The sequence below is a fragment of the Carettochelys insculpta genome, chromosome 5, assembly GCF_033958435.1.
Source record: "Carettochelys insculpta isolate YL-2023 chromosome 5, ASM3395843v1, whole genome shotgun sequence".
NCBI lineage: Eukaryota > Metazoa > Chordata > Testudines > Carettochelyidae > Carettochelys > Carettochelys insculpta.
Genome location: NC_134141.1, coordinates 92970683 through 92990675, shown reverse-complemented (window position 1 = coordinate 92990675; position 19993 = coordinate 92970683). Strand labels below are relative to the sequence as shown.

The following is a 19993-nucleotide window of genomic DNA, read 5'->3' as shown; positions in this document are numbered from 1 at the left end:
TTGTTAATAAATGCTTCAGAATAGCTTCTCTGTTTACTAAGGCTTCTCTGCACTTGCCCCCTTCTTCGAAGGGGACAAGGTAATCAGGGTGATGGGAGATTAGTGAACTGCTGCAATATATATGCAGCACTTCATTAGGCAAATTCTCCCCTACGGCAACTTCGGAGTGCTGTGTAGCCGTGGGCACTTCAAAGTGCCTTTACTCTCCACTTTGAAGTTGCTGCAGGCAAAAATTTGCCTAATGAAGTGCTGCCTATGCATCACAACACATCATGAGTAATCTCCCATCACTGTGATTACCATGCCCCCTTCAAAGAAGCGTGCAAGTGTAGACATAGCCTAAATGTTATAGAAATACATTTCTGCTCACACATGCACATGCATTCTTAACAGACTTTAAAGTTCAAGTTTTACGTATTCATAGATTATAAAGCTAGAAGAATCTGTTCTAATTGTCTAGAGACTTATTGTCAGCAAGCTTTTAATCCTCTTTGCGTGCCCTGTTAGTCAGTGGCATGTGGTGCAGTCAAGTGCCATATAAATGGATAAGAACATTCTATCACCACTACTACCTTTATCAACCAAACCTCATCAAGAAAACAAATTAGTCTGAAAGGATCTGTTTTCCATACAGTCATGTTATTAGCATTAATCATATTACACTTTAAAGCTCTAGAAATTAAGTCCCATACCAGCAACTCCATTATCTTGTTCGGGATCAGTGCTCCCTTTTCCCTTTTAAAATACTAGTGTATTGTCTTTCTTTCACTGTTTTGGAAAACCCCCGTTTCCCAAGATATTAAAAATCAAAATTAGTGATCCAAACAGGTCTGCTTAACCAGCTCTTTTAAAACTCTTGAATTAAAACTATCCAGTGCTGCTAACATTTAAAAACGTCTGACTTGAGTTGCTACTGGTTATAGTCTTCCCGAGATACTAGTGGAATGGCAGTGTTATCATCAGACTTATCTGTTTGTTCCCAAATGCTGAACAGAATATTTATATTTATTGACCCACTTCTGTATTTCCTCCATTATTGTTGATAATTCTGTCATTCCCATCAAGTAACGGGCAACTACAATTGTTAAGACTCTTTTTTTTCCCTCCCCATAATATACGTAAGGACAATAAGATGGACTTTTTTTAACAGTGTTGGACATAAATTCTCATGTTGGCATGTGTTCTTGATCAGTTTTCTGCAGTTCTGAGCTTCTGATTTATATTTGTTACTATAAAATTCCCACTTTTTACATTTGTTTATGGAATTCTGTGCGATATATATATCAAATGCCTTCACTTTCTCGCAAAATCAGGTTGGTATTTTCACCATTACAGCCTTCTTTCTCAATTTTGTGAGGTTTAAAGACCCACATGTTCAATGCTTGAGATTAAAATACAAATCCCCTATTAACATATAATATCTGAATAATTCAAAGAGTATTGCTGTGTTTGGATCTTTCTCACTCTTGGCATCTAACAATTGTGCAGTTAAGCCTGTATCAGAAGCCAAATCAAGAAGCTGTGTGAGTCTGTTAAAATATTTAAAGTATTTATAATTTTAGATAATCTGGAAAATTCACATTTTTTAGATTGCCGTAAAGTGACCATTTATTTTTAAATTGTATTTGAGACAAAACCACAACTGGAATTATTTTCAGAAACTAATGAATCATTTAAATGTTTTTTCTGCATTTATATTTGATACAGTGTCTTCAACAAAACTGAAACAATGAAGCAGGCACTAGACTTCATGCCTGCCTGTTAGTCCACATGTGCAATAGATCTCGTTTTCTACATCCTCAGATCAGGGATGGTTTGCACTTCTCCTTCAGGAGACTCCAACTGTCATCTCAAGGGAAAACTGGGCCTGATTCTAGACCATGGCCTTCAGCTGAATGGCGGTGGGTCACCGAGGCAAGTGGAGGCTTAGGGATAATGGGGGTTCCCCAGGAGGGGAGAGCCTCAGGGTGTAGACACGGCCATATGGCAATACTCTGAAGGAAAAGTGCTGTGATGTGGGAAGGATGTGTGTCCTGATGAGTGATGGTGAAAGACAAAAAGACAGGTAACGGGGTGAGACAGCAGCGCTCTGACCCTAGACTGAGCTAATTCCAGACTGACCAGCAGGAGATACCACGGGGATGAGTCCCAATCTGTTGCACTAACATTTGAGATTTTATTGTGTGTCTCAATATTCAAGAGGATGGAGGGTTCTCAATTTTATGAGAATTTCGGCTATAGTTTTCAAGGTGTCCTGCTTGATGAAAACATTAATCAAAGAAACTCTGGTACGCCTAGAAACACAAAACCATCCTCCCTCCTGCCCTTCATTATTTTCTTTTAATCTCATGATTCTGGGGTCCGCCTATGGTTTTTTGTGGATTTGTTTTTGTTTTTTGAACTGGTTGACACCTGAAAATTGTGCAGATTTCTAAATTTTCAGTATTCTTTAGAAATCTAAGCTATTCAGCTGCAAAGCAAAGTTGCCAGGGGGTTTGTACAGCAGTCAACTTATTGTCCATTGTACCCCAAACTTCCTCCCTGAGACAATCACCATAATTCACAGACAAGTGCTATCCGATGAAGTGCACAAACTGAAAGGTAGGATGTCTGTGGCATGAAAAAAAATCTAAATTCACCTGTCAGTGCTGTAGTTTTCTTTGTGGCACCACTGCACTAGAGGCAAAACCAGATTTCTCCTCCACAAGCACTACGACAGTAGAATCACAAGTAGCAGAACTTTCCACATGATGAATTGGCAACTCAGTCACTCATCCATTTTCAACACGTAGCCCAGAAACTGAACCCAAGCTGTGAAACACATTAATCAAACTTCACTGAAAAGATCAACCAGATATGAATGGAAATAAATAAGAAAACACCATGCCTGACCAGCCTGTATTCCTTGATCCTAGCACCCTTCCCAGATTTTGGCCTTGTCCAGCTTCACAGAGGCCGAGAAGCCTTAAAAATTTAGAGCCACACTTGCAATACAGATCATGACTGGTTGGCAACAACCAGCAAAGGGTAACTATGCCTGCTTCTAATGGCAGTTATACTTCAGCATAGGTCTGCCACATCCTCAAGAACCTAACTGTCCAGTCACAAAAATATTTCTAACTACAGTCTTCCCCCACCTTATGAGGGTAATTCGTTCCTGAAAAACTCCTCTTAGGGCGAATTCTTATAAGTCGAAAATGTAATTACCATTAATCTCAATGGGAAAAAATTTTATGGGTTCCTGAGCCCCAAAATTTACACCCATTTACACTAAAACACCACCAAATCCCATTAAAATGAACACAATTACTTCAATAGTTAACAGTAGTTATCATAACACAACCTAACAAGGCATTTTCCCTTCATTAATTACTCTACAATATGTCTGTTTACCTGCAGAGACAGGGGAACGGAAATCGAAGAGCGCCTGGGAGGGGGGCGCACCGCCGGGTTGTTGCCCGCGGCTGCAGAAGCAGGACCGGTGCAAGGGGGCGGGCAGGGCAGACCGAGGCACGGGGAGGCAGCCCGGCCTGAGCGCAGCTTAGATTAAGTGGGGAGGGGGCGGTGACGGGCTGGCTGCGCGGGGAGCTAGGTGGCCACAGGAGGCCCCCCGTTGGCAAGGGGCAATGTCTCGCTTGTGCAGGGCTGCGCAGTGGGGAGGCCCCACCAACAGCGGCTGAGGCGCTAAATGCAAAGGAACGCCACAGGCGGCAATCGGCGCTGGAGGCACAACTGCGCAGGGCAGGCGGCAGCGGCCCCCTAGCCGCCCAGGGAGTGAGTGGCAGGGGTGGGGCCAGCATGGGCTGGGTGCCCAGCAGCCACATCTCACGGGATCACCTGGGAGCCCGGGGTGTGCTGCTGCTGCAGAGCCGAGGCGGAGACCCAGACCAGCCACAGGTGAAGGCTGGGCTGGCAGCTCTGGGAAACTGCCGCTGGGTGCTGCGGAGAGACACGTTGGGCGGGATGCAGCTGCGGGCAGCCATTGCCTGGAGCCGTGGCCTTTCTCCCGCTGCAGGGCGTCCGTGTCCCACTAAGGCTCACGAAATTGAAATCATCCTTGTAAATTCAAGGAAATGCCTCATAAGACGAGGTAGGGGTTTTAAATCAAACTCCTTCTAAACTTGAATTCTCATAACCCGAATGGGTGTATTTTGGGGTATGACTGTACTGTGCTACACACAACAGAGCTAGCGTCTGTGGCAGAGCACTACATTTCTTCCAAGAATTCCTTTCCAGCAGAATAGTGACAGTAGTGGTGGATAAGTGTTCTTTCTCCCTGGAGAACTTCACCTGTGGAGGCCTGCAGGGATCCAAACAAATCCTCTCTTCTTTCAATATGTACCTAAATGCAGTTGGAAGAGAGTAAGTGGTCATATGCTCTACTGCCAACACAGCTTTAATTACAGATAGTTCAGTCAATGGCCGTTAGCAGGGTGGACAGGGATGCTACTGCACACTCTGGCCTCCTTAAACCTTTGATTGCCAGAAGGTGGGACTAAGGAGATAGATTACTTTACAATTCCTGTTCTTTTAATTTCCTCTGAAGTATGTGGCATTGACTACTGTTGCTAGGTGGACCATTGATTAAACCAGTAAGGCCATCCTTGTGATCACCATTATTAAGCTAGCAGAATGATTACAAGAGATGATCTTCTGGATGAAAAGCAGCTTGCTCAAACTAAAGACAAGCAAGGGAAAAGTGATGTTGGTTGACAGTGGAATTGCTTTCAAGAATCATCTTGAAAACTTCCCTCAAGTCCCCTTGCATTCTGTAAGCAGCAGTACAGCTACCAATGCAGTAAAGTTTTGTGTGAAGCCTCTCAATCCTGTTCTGTTCATCACCACAACTGGACTCAGTGACCAAAAATACCTTTTTTTCCCACATTCAGATTACTAGGAAATTCTGCCCCTTCTTCCCCGAGGAGGACCTTGACACAATAATACAGGCATTTGTCACCTCAAAACTGGATATTCACTGTATGTGAAATGAAAGTGAATGTCTAAACAATGTGAAGATTCCAGAAATTGCAACAGACATCTGCCTGTCTCCTTCATGGTTAGTCTTTTTTGTTTCAGCTAAGTGATCTTTCCTCCTGTCTCCAGCTCTCTTCTGAGTAATAAGGAGCACTTTCAGCATTCTTCAGACATTCATGGGAGCTCTGAGAATTCCAGCTTCAAAATCCTGTCTCGCTTAGTTTGTATTTCCTGGGACACTCATGAGAAGGAAGTCCTGACTTAATTAGGTACTGCTGGCTGAAGGATTTTGTACTATATTGCTAATATTTATTGGACAGACTTGAGCTTGTCTGTCCCTAATGTTCAGAGCTTATTACACTTCTATTGAGGTCTCTTCTGAAATGTCCTCTAGTCACGTTCATTTGGGCAGTTGGTAACTGAGTTAGGCCATTTTGATAAAATATTTCAGTTGAAACTTGGTGACAAATTTCCTAAATGAAGAGTTCAGCCATTCTTTCAGCCTGGAGCAAGAGTTAAAAATATTTCCCTTCTAGCAGATGTCCCCAGTGTTGGTAGGGTCCTTATAGGGACTCAGGACACTGTGGTGGGGCATGATGGTGGTGTTGGAATCAAAGTGGGAGGATGGGAGATGTAGGGGGCCTCTGGGCAGAGGGTGAGGAGTTGGGGGCTCAGGACTGGGGGGCTCATGGTAGGGAGCTGGGAGTTGGGGGACTCAAGGCAGAGGGCTAGGAGATGGGGGCTCAGGGAAAATATGGTATAGGAATCAGGGCAGGTGGTTGGGTAGTGTGGGGGGTTAAGGGTGTGGAGGTGGGGTCTCAGGGTAGTGGGTGGGGGCTGCAGGAGTGATGGCATGAGCGTGGGAGGGTTGGGGGCAGCCAAGACAGGATGGAATGAAGGTACAGGTAGGAGGCTCAGGGCACAGGGTTTGGGGTGGGGGGGCTCAAGGTAGCAGGTGGGGGTTCAGGAGTGAGGGCAGGCGATGGCGGAGGTGAGGCTTCATGGGCTGCCCCCCATCTCTAGTGCCCCTGACCCCAGCCTGAAGTTGGCTTGAGGGTGGAAGTGAGGCTTTGATGGTCAGCCTTGGCCTGCAACCTGTCCGGGGAGGGGAGGCTCTGGGGGTTCTCCTCAACCTCCTCCCAGCCCTATAGCAGCCACTGGGCCTAAGAACACCCTCCCCAGCCTGTAGCAGGTTCGGAGGGCTGGTTGAACATAAGAATGTTCATACTGGGTCAGACCAAAGGTCCATCTTGCCCAGTATCCTGTCTTCTGACACAGGCCAATGCTTAATGCCCCAGAGGAAGTGAGCAGAACAGGTAGTCACAAAAGCAATCCCTCTCCTGACATCCATTTCCAGCCTCTGACAAGCAGAGGCTAGGGACACCATTCCTATCCATCCTGGCTAATAGCCATCGATAGCCTTAACCTCCATGAATGTATCTAGTTCTTGTTTGATCCCTGTTTAAAGTCTTGGTCTTCACACCCTCCTCTGGCAAGGAGTTCCAGGAGCCTATTATGCACTGTGTGAAGAGAAACTTCCTTTTGCTAGTTTTAAACCTGCTGCCCATTAATTTCATTTGGTGACTCCTAGTCCTTTTGTTATGGGAACAAGTAAATAACGTTTCCTTATTCACTTTTTCCACACGTCATAATTTTATATACCTCTTTCATAGCCCCCTTTAGACTTTTTTTCTAAGCTGAAATGTCCCAATCTTTTTAACCTTTCTTCATATGGCACCATTCCAAACTGCTCCTCATTTTGGTTGCGCTCTTCTGAACATTTTCCAGTGCCAGTATACAGTAAACTCTTTCATACCCAGCAGCCTCAGGACCAGGAGGTTGCTGGATATTCAAATATTCTGGATAATAGAGAGGTATGCCTAGCAATTCATAACACTAAAGAAAAACAAGATTAGATACTAAGAAACAAATAAAAATGTATGCAAAGTACTTTATTTAGTATTATACTCTGTAAACCTACTGTATTTGCTGTATTTATCTGTATTTACTTTCACTATAATGTACTTATGGAAAATGTAACTGAAATTTACTTTTGGTTAAAATGTCGGTTATTTGAGAGCTCCAGATGATAGACTGCCCAATATGAAAGTTTACTGCATCATTTTTGAGATGAGGTGACCACATCTGTACGCAATATTCAAGATGTAGGCATACCATGGATTTATATAGAGGCAATTAGATATTCTGTCTTATTCTCTATGCCTTTTTTAAATGATTCCTAGCATTCTGTTTGTCTTTCTGACCTCTGTAACACATTGAGTGGATATTTTCAGAGAACTATCCACAATGACTCCAAGATCTCGCTCTTGAGTGGTTATAGCTAAATTAGTCCCCATCATTTTGTATGCATAGCTGGGATTATTTTTTCCCTAACTTTAAATTTATTGACATTAAAACTCATTTGCCATTTTGTTGCCCAGTCACTTAGTTTTGTGAGATCTTTCTGAAGCTCTTCACAGTCTACTTTGTTCTTAGCTATTTTGAACAGTTTAGTATCTTCAGCAAATTTTGCCACCTCACTCTTTGTTTGTTTGTTTTTTCCAGATCATTTATAAATAGCTTGAATAGGATTGGTCCTAGTACAGACCCTTGGGGGATACCACTAGTTACCTCTTTCCATTCTGAAAACTTACCTTTTATTCTTACCTTTTGTTTCCTGTCTTTTAACCAGTTATCAGCCCATGAGAGGATCTTCAGTCTTATCCCATGACAACTTATTTTACTTAAGAGCCTTGGGTGAGGGATCTTATCAAAGGTTTTCTGGATATCTAAATATGCTATATCAACTGGATCCACCTTGTCCACATGCTTGTTGACCACTTCAGAGATCTCTAGTAGATTAGTAAGGCATGATTACCCTTTATAGAAACCATGTTGAATTTTTCCCAAGTTATGCTCGCCTATGTGTCTGACAATTTTATTCTTTATTATAGTTTCAATTTATTTGCCCTGTACTGATGTTAGATTTACTAGTCTCTAATTGCTAGAAGCACTTCTAGAGCCCTTTTTTAAATATTGGAGACACATTGGCTATCTTCCAGTCAGCAGGGAAGGAAGCTGATTTAAAGAATAAATTACAAACCACAGTTCTGCAATTTCACATTTGGCTGTGTCTACGCTAGCTCCCAACTTCAAAGGGAGCATGGTAAGTAGAATGTCAGGAGATTACTAATGAAGTGCTGCGGTGCACATGTAGCACTTCATTAAGCTAATCCCGCCCCCCTGCCCCCAGCAAACTTCTTCAAAGCAGCAAACTTCCAAGTACCAGCTTGCATGTAGCTGAAGCTAACCTGCCAGTACTTCAAAGTGCCTGGTCTACTTGAAACTCCCTTTACTCCTCCCCCACGGCAACTCCAAACTGTTAAACTTCGAAGTGCTGGTTTGCCGGGTGATGTGTACCTAATCAACAGGGGGCAGTTGAAATCCCCCATTATTACTGAGATTTTTATTTTTGGTAAGCTCTCTAATCTCCCTTAGCATTTCATAGTGGCTGTGTCTACGTGGGAAGCCTCTGTCAACAGAAGTGACTGTCTTAAGGGATTTCCTAGCAAAACTTCTGTTGACAGATTGCATCTACACACAAAAACAGTTTGAAAGAGCAATCCACTCTGTTGACAGAGAGCGGCCAGACTTCCTGGCCCTTTCTTGACAGAACAGCTGCCTGGAACCTCTGCAAACAGGGCTGCCCAGTGGACCAGAAGCCCTGTCTGTTGACAAAAGGGCCACTGAGCATCTACACAGCTGTTTTGTTCACAGAACACTGTCGAGAGAGGCATTATACCTGGACAGGGAGAGTTATAATGCTACTGGTGGATGTAATTTAACAAGGGGGAGATAAGGCACATCTGCATTTTAGCAAACAGCATGTAACCACAAGATCTCATGCATCCATCCTCACAACTGGGAAGAACATTTCTAGGAGTAACCACCTGGAAAATTCATTTCAAGGAGAAACTCAACTATAAAAAGCATGGACACCCCTCCCCAAGTTGTTTCTCCCTATCCATCTCTCTTCTTCACCTGAGAATTAAAAAGCAACAGCATTTAATGACAGGAGCAGATCCTGACCAGTTCATGGGTTAGCAATGTTATTGGGAACCTTTGATAAGAATGCCATTTTAAAATACATGTAGTTTAAGTTCAGAAAGGGTGAATACAAATACAGGGCATTAGAGTCAAACAGTTACAAGGCAAAGATAAAATCCTATCTCTTTGTAGTTAAATACATTTATTTAGAACTAATTAGTGATGTGAATTGTTTGGATAGCTCCATTTATTGTAGCAAACTGTTGCATGTTGATTTCTCAGCAAGGCAACAGACCTAATATAGCTGGACTGTCTAAGATCTGGGAGTATTTTGAGGCCACCTTGTAAGCAGTAACCAAAGGCAGCTGGAAGCCAATGTGGCTGGGGTCTGACAACAGGTTCCTGGGGTCAGCTTTGCTGGATGCAGGCTGTGGCTAACTACAGGTATGACCTGCATGTTGGCAGGCTTTTTGTTAGCAGCACAAGTAGAAGCTTCAGTAGGAAAGCCTTGTAAGGTACCCCAAGCAGCAGAGAAGAGGTCTGCTGGCCACCAGTCAGCATTGCACCCCAGTGTGTCCTAACCACCTACTTCACAAAAGTTTTTAAAATGCCTTAAGATCCTTGGGTGAAAATTACTACAAAAAGCGCACAGTCTTTCCTGGTTTTGTTTTTAGTCTTTGCTACCCTACAATCTACACATTAGATAAAATTTTACAGCATCTCCTAGTGTGGGGTATATCTGTGTAGATAAAGAAAAAGATGCTCAAAACTTACTTATTTTTGAAGTTCTCAAGGCATTAATTCCCCGTCTTGCTTTATTTCTGCTTCTGTCTATTTTGGAATCTTTGTGATTTGCCTCTCAGCAAGGCAGGCAGGGACCTGTAATGACTTCTGCTGTGCTAATAGTTCTTGTGGAGGCAGTTATCTAAAGCATTGTGCTCTACTTTATTGGAATGGTCTTCGGCCATAATTACATTACCCCTAGTATTCTAAAACAAAATTAGGTCTGTTTTTTTTTTTTTTAAACAAAGGACTGTAGGTGCATCATTTTATCATCTCGGTGTATGGTATGCAGATGATGATTTGAAGCAACTGCATGATACATTGGAAAACTATGTGGAAGGAGCAGCTATTTTATATGTATTTCACATTTTGATCATAAATGTATTTAACCAGCCTTCCAGTTTGATCTGAGATTTGGATAGTGAAATTTAACTCTGCTTTAACAAGTTAATAAAAATATTGGGTCTTTTTTTTAAACAGTGACTACAATTGCAATAATCCAAAACAATGAATTTTGACCAGCCACAGCAATGTGGTCTAGGGAATGGGCTGCATGAGGCCCTCTTTATCTCAGTGGGCCATAGTCACAAGATTGTCTCCGAGAATAGGCTGTATATACCTCCAGATCTGAAGAAGTGGGTCTGCCCCATGAAAGCTCATCACCCAATAAATTATTTTGTTAGTCTTTAAAGTCCTACATGACTGCTGATTTGTTTTGTTAGAATACAGATTAACATAGCTACCTCTCTGTTACTTCCCAGAATAGGATAGGTTTGCTAACTGTGATGCATGCATAGAATTTGCCAGGATGTGCCAGTTGAACTGTAGCAGTGCTTTGATTGGATGCAGAGGGAGTGCCTGCCTGTCTGTCATTATTGTGTACAGTCAGCACATCACCTCACTTCATGGGCCCTGGCCTTACATGTGTGTCATTTCAATAACAGGAAGGAAAAAAAGACTGTGGATGGAAACCAGTAGAATCTGGCAAGCCTGCACATGGGCAACACTAAACAAAATGTCTTATTTGTCATACGTAGAACCCTGATAGGCCCCATGTGGGCTGCCCACCTCCGATTTTGACTTTAGTTTTCAAATGCATATGAAATGTACAAAATTCAGTTTCAGAAAGAAAGATGGGCTTTTGTTTGCTATTTCAGTAGTCTCTCCTTTAACCACTTTCCTTTTTGCATGGTGGCTTTTCACAGGAAATTCTTAAGAATCAAATCTATAGAGAACAAATAAAACTGAAAATCAAAGATGCTTCAGAAAAGGACAGTCTTCTGCAGTCCAAAGAATACACGGACGGAGGTGTTGCTGAACCAGTTCAAACTGAGATTAAAGGTCATGCATCAGCCCCTTTCTATGGAAAGAATGAGCCTTCACCAGACCCATCCAGCACTGCAAAAACCTTTCAGCCAGGTGCCTGGATTCCAGAGAGCCGTAACAAATAAACTGAAAAAAACTTTTTCGGTCTGTATGACAAGTAAACTGATAGTTAATTTTTTTTTTTTTTTTTTTTTTGCACAGCTACATCTTACAACTTTGTAGTTATTATAGTGATTAATTAGTAGATCATAGTATAAAACACAACTTGTGCTACTTCGGTGTTTAAGAGTTGCTAATCTTTTGTTGTTATACATTTTCCCATTTTGATGATTGAAGTAGGAAAATTTCACAATACACTCTTTTGACAAGCATTTTTTCTTAGCTGTAACAATTTTTTTTAAATTGCCTCTAATCTGGCTTTCAAGATAAGCTATATGAAATTCACTATTTGTAGACATGAAGATTAGAAGTGAACTTCTGCATCAAAGCTAGACTTCTGCTCAATCATATTTCTACAGAATCAAGAGTTCCCTGCCTGTTGTTGCCTTTTAACATGACCAATGCTGTTGGCTCCCTTAGTTGACTGTAGAGTCTGTTTGACCTCTTTAACGTAAAGCACTTTAATGGTAGAAACTACATTATATTAATTTTAGGGGAGTATTTCTTGTAACTGCATTGAGATAGTAAAATCTCTTTCTGTACATCCAGAAGGTAGTGTGCTATATGGAAACTGTGTAAGAGCAGAGCATAGTTGGTCCTGCTCCTGGACCACCCAGCCTGAGCTGCTCTGAGCCATTATCTTTTCAGAGAACTGTGTAAGTTCTATAGTGTCCACAAAAAGCTGATGAAGTGGGTCTTTGTCCATGAAAGCTTATGCTCCAAATTAAGTTAGTCTATAAAGTGCCACAGGACTTCTTGTTGTTTTCACAAAAAGCTTGTTGCTTTGTAAAATTACTTGTGCCATCATGCTCAGTCATTTTGAATAAATATTAATTGGTCCTTTCATACTTCTCCAGGCAGTACCATATCTGAAACTATGCTGTAGCCTCATCTGTGATTTTCATTGTCTTAGGGTATTCAGAAATCACATGTGTTCACTACCCTGTTTTTGCTGTAGTGGGAGGCATCCAGCACCCCCTTGGGTATTAACGTATAAAGAGGTAGAAACATGGATCACATGAGATTTAAATTGACTAAACAAATATAGGAAGCAATTTTTCAATAACTGAACACATGGACAGTATGTTTCATACCCACCTTCTGAGTCTATAAATTAGACTATATCTGGCTCTAATTGGTGTGCATGTTGAGATCATACCTTCAAACACAAGACAGATGTTCCCAGCCAGGATGCATCAGCTGGTTAATAAATGCTTCATTTACAGATTAAGAATGAGGCCTTCACATCAGCCACACATAGTTATGCCTACTATACAAAACAGGGAATTTAACTGGTGCCATACACTGTATGTCACACCACCTGTAAGAGAGGATTATGCCTAAACATAGGTTAATTTAGATCATTTTCACTTATCAACGTACATTGAACCCATTCTGATTAGAACCCTTTCATTAATGGAATAAATCCATAAGTATTGTATACATAGCATATCCCTTCTCTATAGCTGTTACATTTTTAGAAGTCAGTAAAGAACAAACACTTTTAAAAAAGTATAAAATTTATTGGTGTAATTTGTTTCTGTTCCATATTAAAACAATATCAAAACTGTAAAAATACCAAAGTATAATCCTATTTAAGACAAACACTGAAGATTCTAATCTTGTAGATCATAAAAAGTGAAAATATACTTTATATAGGTAACACTTCTCCTGAGCAATAGAGAGTAAAGCAGACTCTTACTTGTAACACATACATGGTTATATCCAACTCTTAACTAAGAGGAATTTAATGAAATTTTGTTTGGTTGCACTGTATTTATCATCTATTTACTTCCTCTTTCCCATACTGTAGTGTGTCAGCTTTCTTATGTGTTACCCTTTACATAATAAGCAAATGGCTAGGAACAAGACTCCAGTATGAGATACCACAACTGTTTGCTCTGATTAAAAATGTGTGTTTTTGGCAAAGGCCCTAAACTTGATTGCTACTACAGAATCAGACCCAACTGAATTAAAGTATAATAAAATTAAGGTTTGCTAAAGCATGACAAATGACATTTTTCACTTCATTTAAGTTTTTCTTTCCAAATAATAAATCTGTTAACCTTGGCTCCAATTTACTTTGCAATGTTTTAACACTATAATCCTATCCAGCTTTTGTTACTTTTCCCTAAAACATCCTTTCAAAGCCGGTAACAGCTGAAACAGTTTCCCTGCTGATCCAGAGTTGTTGTGTTTAGGTGATAATATATTACTGCTTCAGTAAGATATTCAGTTATTTGCCAAATGGATTTTTACATTAATTTTATAAAGCATGTTACAGGCAAGAGCTATTCACACTGGGATATTGTGAAAAATGAAATGATCATTTGCCCACAGCTTGGTTATAAAAAGTTTGTGAACTATCCAGAAACAGTTCGGTGGACTACTGATAATCCAGGAAGCAGTTTGTAAGAACCACTCATTAAGAATTTAGCTGAATTAATGTGAAATACTAACCCTGTTCATGTAATAACTGACAATTGCTGCAGAAAAAAAAGACTTATTCCAGGGCAAGGTTGAAACCTGAAGAAAAAGTAGAATAAAGACAAACAGTGGAAAAAAGCTACATAAGAACAAGTTTTTAGGCTTCTAGAAAACCAATGACTGCAATATTTTTAGAAATCACATTTTAATTTTTCTTCCATAGTTTAATATTGACATTTAAACAATTGCTAAAGCAGTTCCAATTTTAAAAAACAAGGTTCTCCACCCCCACCACTTCATTTTAGTGTATGGCATGTAAACATACAAAAGTGAACTCATTAGAAAGTAATATCTGGTTTAAATATACACATCAAATGCCACAGAATTTTAGACAAAGACTTCAAACAAACTGCTTAAGCAGAATATGAATAATTTCAAGGGGTGAAATGTTATAGTTCAAGAAGATTTGTACACAGTGAAATGTATTGTTGGAGGAAGACAACATACAAAGATGAGTGTACAACAGCGCTTCAAAAAACAAAACAAAACAAAACAAAACATGTTTTTGCACAACAAAGGCATTTTGCCTTCCTCAGTCCCTCTTTGTTCGTTTGGCTTTTGCAATGTTTTCCTGCCGTTTCTGTTTCTTCTTTTGCTCTCGCTCCCTGGCCTCAATCATTTTTGCCAGTTTCCATGATAGCACTGCACTTGCTAGGAACAATGGTGTGAGTGCCAAGATCACAGTGGTAAGAAAGCCATATGGGTCCTTTGCAGCCCATTCCACAACATATTCTGCCCAGGCTTTGATATCAAACATCTTTCCTGCCATCCAACTGGGGAAACCTTACATAAAAATGGAGTGATAACATCTTTTAATTAAACAGTAATAAAATACTGTAAGTTGCCATGCCTATCAATACAGAATCAATATCTGTCTCTGTTAACCAGTGACTGACAGTACTTCACATTTATTTGGAAACAGAAAAGGATGCAGGATGTTAGGATCATTCACTAACACAGGCTTTCCGCCAGTCTCTTACCTGTTCTTTTTAAACCTTCCCATTAAGACTAGTAAATCACCGATTGATACTAGGCGGGCTGTTTACCAGCCAAGCTCGTTGTCTTTGTACCCCTTGACCCACTCCCTGAAAATACCAAGACCCTCAGTGGTCAAGGCCTTGGTGTCCAATATACCTGCAGCTCACCACATGTAGTGAACAGGACAGTGCGTTGTGGCGACCGCATGCATCCCTAACTCACACCATGGGGGCGGCCAACCCAGGGCTCTTGAGGACATGCGGCTCTCGGAGCTTCTAAGTGCAGCGCCCCCTGAGGGCCGCACTGGGGCGTCCTGTCCGCCTGTTCCGTGCAAGTGCCCTTCCGCGTGGCGAGTGGGGAAAGATGACACCCACAAGCGTGTCCAGCTGTAAATGCTTATCGGATATGGTTGGGTTAAGATTTCTCCCCCCGAGGAGCCAAAAGCCCTGGGCCGAGCGCATCGGCTGCCCACGGCTAGGGTCTGCCCAGGGCGCTTGGGGGGAGCCCCGAGTTGGGGGTGTGACGACGCGCGCCCTTCAGCGCCCGGATCCGAGGGGTGAGGGGCTTCACGAGCTATGGGGTGGGGTCACTGCCCGGAGGAGGGAGCGGTGCGTCGCGCATTCTCTACCCGACGGCCCCCGGCTCACACTCCCTGACCCTCCCCAGCCCCGGCGCTGTGCGCGGGCAGCGACACCCGGGGTGGTGGTGGGGAAGGGTCCCCCACAGGCCCGCCCGACTCCAGAGCTGAACTGACCCCGCCTCACGGTGCCTCGCCGGAGAGTCCCTTGCCGGCTCCACAGACAAGCCGCGGGGGCGAACCGGAAACAGGAACAGGAGGCGGTGGTCCAAACCCCGCCGTTACGCCCATGCAGCGATAGAGTCCAGATCTGCCGCAGGCTAGAATGTCCCTTCAGCCGTTGCTTCCGGGAGCTTGGTGTCGAGTGACGTGTTACGCGCGGCGACGTCTCTGCCATTGCTGGGGCGGGGGCAGCGCACGTGCGGACGTCGCGGGGCATTTCCGGGGCAGCCGGTAGGTACGTCGCAGGCGCCTGGCTGCTAACCGCCGGGCGCGCGGGAGTGGCTTGGAACCATCCGCCTGTTGGTTAGAGCGTGCTCGTGCTCGTGCTCGTAGCCGCTGTGCTCTTAGGCGGTCGCTGGCACGGCACGGGACGGGACGGAATGCGGATCGTTTGAGGCAGGGGGTCCTTCCGGGATGGAGGAATGCGGGGAGGGCCACAGAGCTCCCTTCCTCCCGCATCAGCCGGAGGTGGGGGCGAGTGGGAGCGGCACCCTCCGCCCTTGTCTAACGCCCTTGGAAAGGCGGCGGCGGCTGCGCTGCTGCTTAGGGCAGGTGTTCACGTGGCCCTGTGGCGCTGAGCCTTGAAGTGACACATGCCAGGTGTTGCAGGCGGTGGTGTGGATCTGGCAGACGGGCGGTGAAACGGCCGAGAGCTGCTGGCTGCTGAATTTCGATGCAGATTCCGGTTGCTCCTTGCAGACCTATTCCCCCCGCCCTTACCCCCCCGCCGTCGAGCACGGGAATCAGTTTGGTCTCCCAAAGCGCCCTGAGCCCCTGTTTGTACCACCAGTGTGCAGCGTGATAGCGTCTCTCTGAAGGGCTTGTGCAAATATCTTAGCTGTTATTGAGCAGCTGGTATTCTGCTCTGTGGCTTGCTTACGCCACCACGCTCGTCCTTGCAGCCCTCCTGCCCTACATTAAGCCGGAGAGGAACGCCTGTGATGTATGTGTCCTCATCTCTCCCCCACCCCCCACCAGGGAAGATTGTGTGCACTAAAGGATCTGATTTTGGACACGTTAAAAATCTCTCCGTGCACGTGTTGCTAAAATCTTGGAGGTGTCTGGCCCCATGGGTGGGGGAAGGAGTAGCACAACAGGCCTGCTTCTGGTCCTCTAGGTTAAATTATGGCAACCAACTGAACTTTGTTCTTGCCGTCATGTGGTTCAGAATCTTAAAAGTAGCAATAATTGTATAAAATGGATGCGAAAGGTCAACAAGTGAGGAGGGTAAAATTTGCCTACAACCTTTCTGATATAGTAAAAACCTTTGGTATTGGTAGATAAGATCATATTTAGTTCTTCTCTTGTATTAAATTACACATGACTAATATTACAACTGTAAGTAGTCTGCACTGATTGCTGTGGGGCTCCTAATAGCAGTCAAGTACACTACTTGGTATTACCCTAACAGCTCTGATAAAATCTAACATGCAGGAGGATTCCTGCACCTATACAAGTGAGTCTTTTGGTTACATTTAGAAATTGAATGTATTTGTACTGAGTTTATGTAGCAGAACCAGGCAAGTGAAAGAGGAGGGAAAAATAATATGCACAACTGGTTTGCATGTTTGCCTCTAGGAAAGAAGTACCAGTAAATGAAGCAAAGATGTATGATATATGAATGCAGGGCCCAACTGTATACCAGTGTGAGTCACTTTAATGATGCCTCCATTTTGTATGTAAATGTCTACAAATGTAAGTCAACCATTTCAGTCCAGATAAAGGAAAAGTATTTTAGTGAGCTGTGCTTCCACTACTTTCTATCCATGCTTCTGCTAAACCTCTATTCTGTTATGTACAAGTCTCACTTATCATTATTATTAACATTATCAAATGTTGTATTTTGCACTGTTTAATTGTGACATTCTTTGAGTCTGTAATAAGTGCTTCAGAAATTTAAAAAAAAAGTGATAGTGCTGAGAACTGCTTTCTCAATGCCCTGTTGTCTTCCCACAAAGCCACTCCTATAGACATGTTCCAAAACCAAGGAAGGAAGAGCACCTGTGGAGAAATTGCACACGTGCAGTATGCGTGTGTGTGATGATGCCTTTTAAATTGTTTCAGTTTTCTTTTGCATTGTATTACTCCCCAGGAGAGTCAGCAACTCCCTTTGTAATATTCTGGAGGTAGCCTTGGGAGATATTTCAAAAAGTGGTGTGTTGTCAGGGTGTTTAATGCTTGTGTAACAAAGTTGTTTGCCTCTTTTTGGCATTTAAAATTATTTCTTAGTTTTTAATAAAATCCCTGGCTTGGTTCCCCCTCAAATAGTAGTGTTACTACAGTAGTAATGTTACTATAGTAGAATACTGTAATACACTGAACAGGCTGTACAGGGAGGAATTGCTTGCATAATAAGGTTAGCAGCTTTGCTAATAACCCTAATGGTAATAAATTTTCTTGTCCTAATCACAAAGAAGATGATGTGCCTCTGGTGCTTTTGTGCTGTTTATTTAGCTGTTACGTGGAAGAACAGAAACCCACCTTTTCATGTGTCTCTACATTAGACTGGCGTTTGTGCTTCAGCGGGTGTGATTCTTAAATTTATTTGCAATCCTCTTATGCCACATAAAATGATAGAATTAAGAACAAAGTATATGATGAGCTGACATACAATTTCTTCAGTATGTGCTGTATTAATTCACCTTGATATTTTCAGATAATTTTCATCTTTGCTAATAGTTCCCTTTAAAATAGCTCCATACTATAGGTTGTGAGAGTGAATAACGATTATATGTATCAAGTACTACTTTACTGGCTGCTATGAGAGTAAATGAGTGCAAGAAGGAACATGTAATATAAATGGTTTAGTGATAACAAATTTATAAAGATTTTGGTGGGAGGCCTGATCCAGAGCATAGAGAAGTCAGTAGAAAGACTCTCATTATGCTCCATAGACATTACATCAGGCACTAAAACAAAAGGAATTTGTGGCTGTGTCCCTTCTCTGATGCGTCTTTTTAAATTTAGTATTTAGAATGTTTGTCAAACTTATGAAACTTCCCGGGCTACCTGTTTGTTTTTATTTTAAAATGTCTCTTTAAAATTTGACCTGATTTTTGCAAATTCAGGCCTGATTTATGCAAACCAAATATAGTTATCTTCCCATATTCAAGGGTTGTATTCTTCAACCTTCTAAAGAAAATAAAATTGTGATCTGGCATTTTACCTGCATTAAATAAAGTCCAGATGATATTTACTTTGAAGAGGTGTGGAACACATTCCAACTTGTCCAAAGAATGACATTTCCAACTGCTGAGTAAGTGACCCTTGAATTATAATACCAATTTTAGTCAGAGGAATGATGACACTTCTGTGGAATTGTGGTAAATAAATTACAGATATTAAACACTCTCAGGTTACTGTTCCAGCATAAACTCAACTGCAAGCTTTTACATACGTTTTTCCTTATTTGCTTTTAAGATAAAGTGTTGGACTATGTCATATTGATATGTTTGTTTTGAAGTCATGTTTGGCAGGAAATTTTCTCCCACTCCTCCCACCCCATTGCGTTGCCTCCAAGACTTTTGATTTTAGGGAGGCACAATACTTTCCGTAAGAAACAAACCACAAATTCAGCACAGAACACAACCAACCAACCATATCAGTTTTTCTTTTCTTTTTGTATATTTTACATGTTGCTGCACTTCTGTTTATGGGATAACACTTCACAGTACACCCAGTTTGTTTCTGTTTCTGTGTAGTCTTTGCCTATGGAAACTGACTCATTTATACCAGCATCCCTTATTACTGGACTAATTTAATTTCTGACCCTTCTTTTCAGGGCTGAGAAGTAATTATAGATTTGTAAGATTTCTGTGATGTAGCCTTGAAAATGATTTCTGACGTTTTGGCTGCCCTGCAAATGTCATTGTAGCTGTTTTTCTGTTTCTTGGAGCTACAAATTCCAAGTATTGATGCATTCCGGTTTAAAGTAATGAAGGTTGTTACTGAATGCTCTCTATTGGAGAAAAGAATGTGTGGAAAATTGTGACAATTTCAGTGAATTACAGTTCAATGGTTTTAATGATGGTGTATATTACAATGTATATGTTACAGGTTGAAGCTCTCTAATCCAGAACTCTCTCATCCAGCAACATCCATACTCTGGCATGATTTTAGTTAGCTGGATGTACACTTATCATGGGTGTGGCCAGGTTTCCTATGGTCCCATAAAGTTTGCTTACAGCCACCAGTCCTGGAGTGTTCTGTGCTGTTGTTTTAGCTGTAATTCACCCCAAATGTCTTCTAAAAGCCTAGAAAGTAGTGGAAGTGTTGGTAATGCTGCTAGACAATGCTGACCGCCTGTCGTCTGGCAAATTCTCTTATCTGGGACCAATCAGGTCCCGAGGGTGCTGGGTCAGAAAGGTTCAACCTGTATCAACTTTCAGAATGATGGTAAGCAATAATTCACTTCTTTTACTAACAACCACAGCTGTTTTT

The 19993-nt window shown here is 42.2% G+C and overlaps 2 protein-coding genes across 3 annotated transcripts in view; one reads left to right on the top strand and one right to left on the bottom strand.

The window, feature by feature from the left end:
* The window catches only part of NDUFAF2 (NADH:ubiquinone oxidoreductase complex assembly factor 2), a 112738-nt gene extending 99603 nt beyond the window's left edge, over positions 1–13135 (top strand). For both annotated transcript variants that reach the window (XM_074995540.1, XM_074995539.1), the window contains one exon: positions 11010–13135. In XM_074995540.1, coding sequence (XP_074851641.1) covers positions 11010–11255 — 246 coding nt within the window. In that variant the 3' untranslated portion in view covers positions 11256–13135. The remainder of the gene's footprint in view (positions 1–11009) is intronic.
* Positions 13136–13904: 769 nt separating this feature from the next.
* SMIM15 (small integral membrane protein 15) lies at positions 13905–15688 on the bottom strand. Its single transcript, XM_074995538.1, has 2 exons — positions 15509–15688; positions 13905–14559 (listed from the first exon to the last, which is right to left on the bottom strand). The coding sequence occupies exon 2, from the start codon at positions 14543–14545 to the stop codon at positions 14309–14311; it is 237 nt and encodes a 78-aa protein (XP_074851639.1). The 5' UTR covers positions 14546–14559; positions 15509–15688; the 3' UTR covers positions 13905–14308.
* Between the last annotated feature and the right edge of the window lie 4305 nt (positions 15689–19993).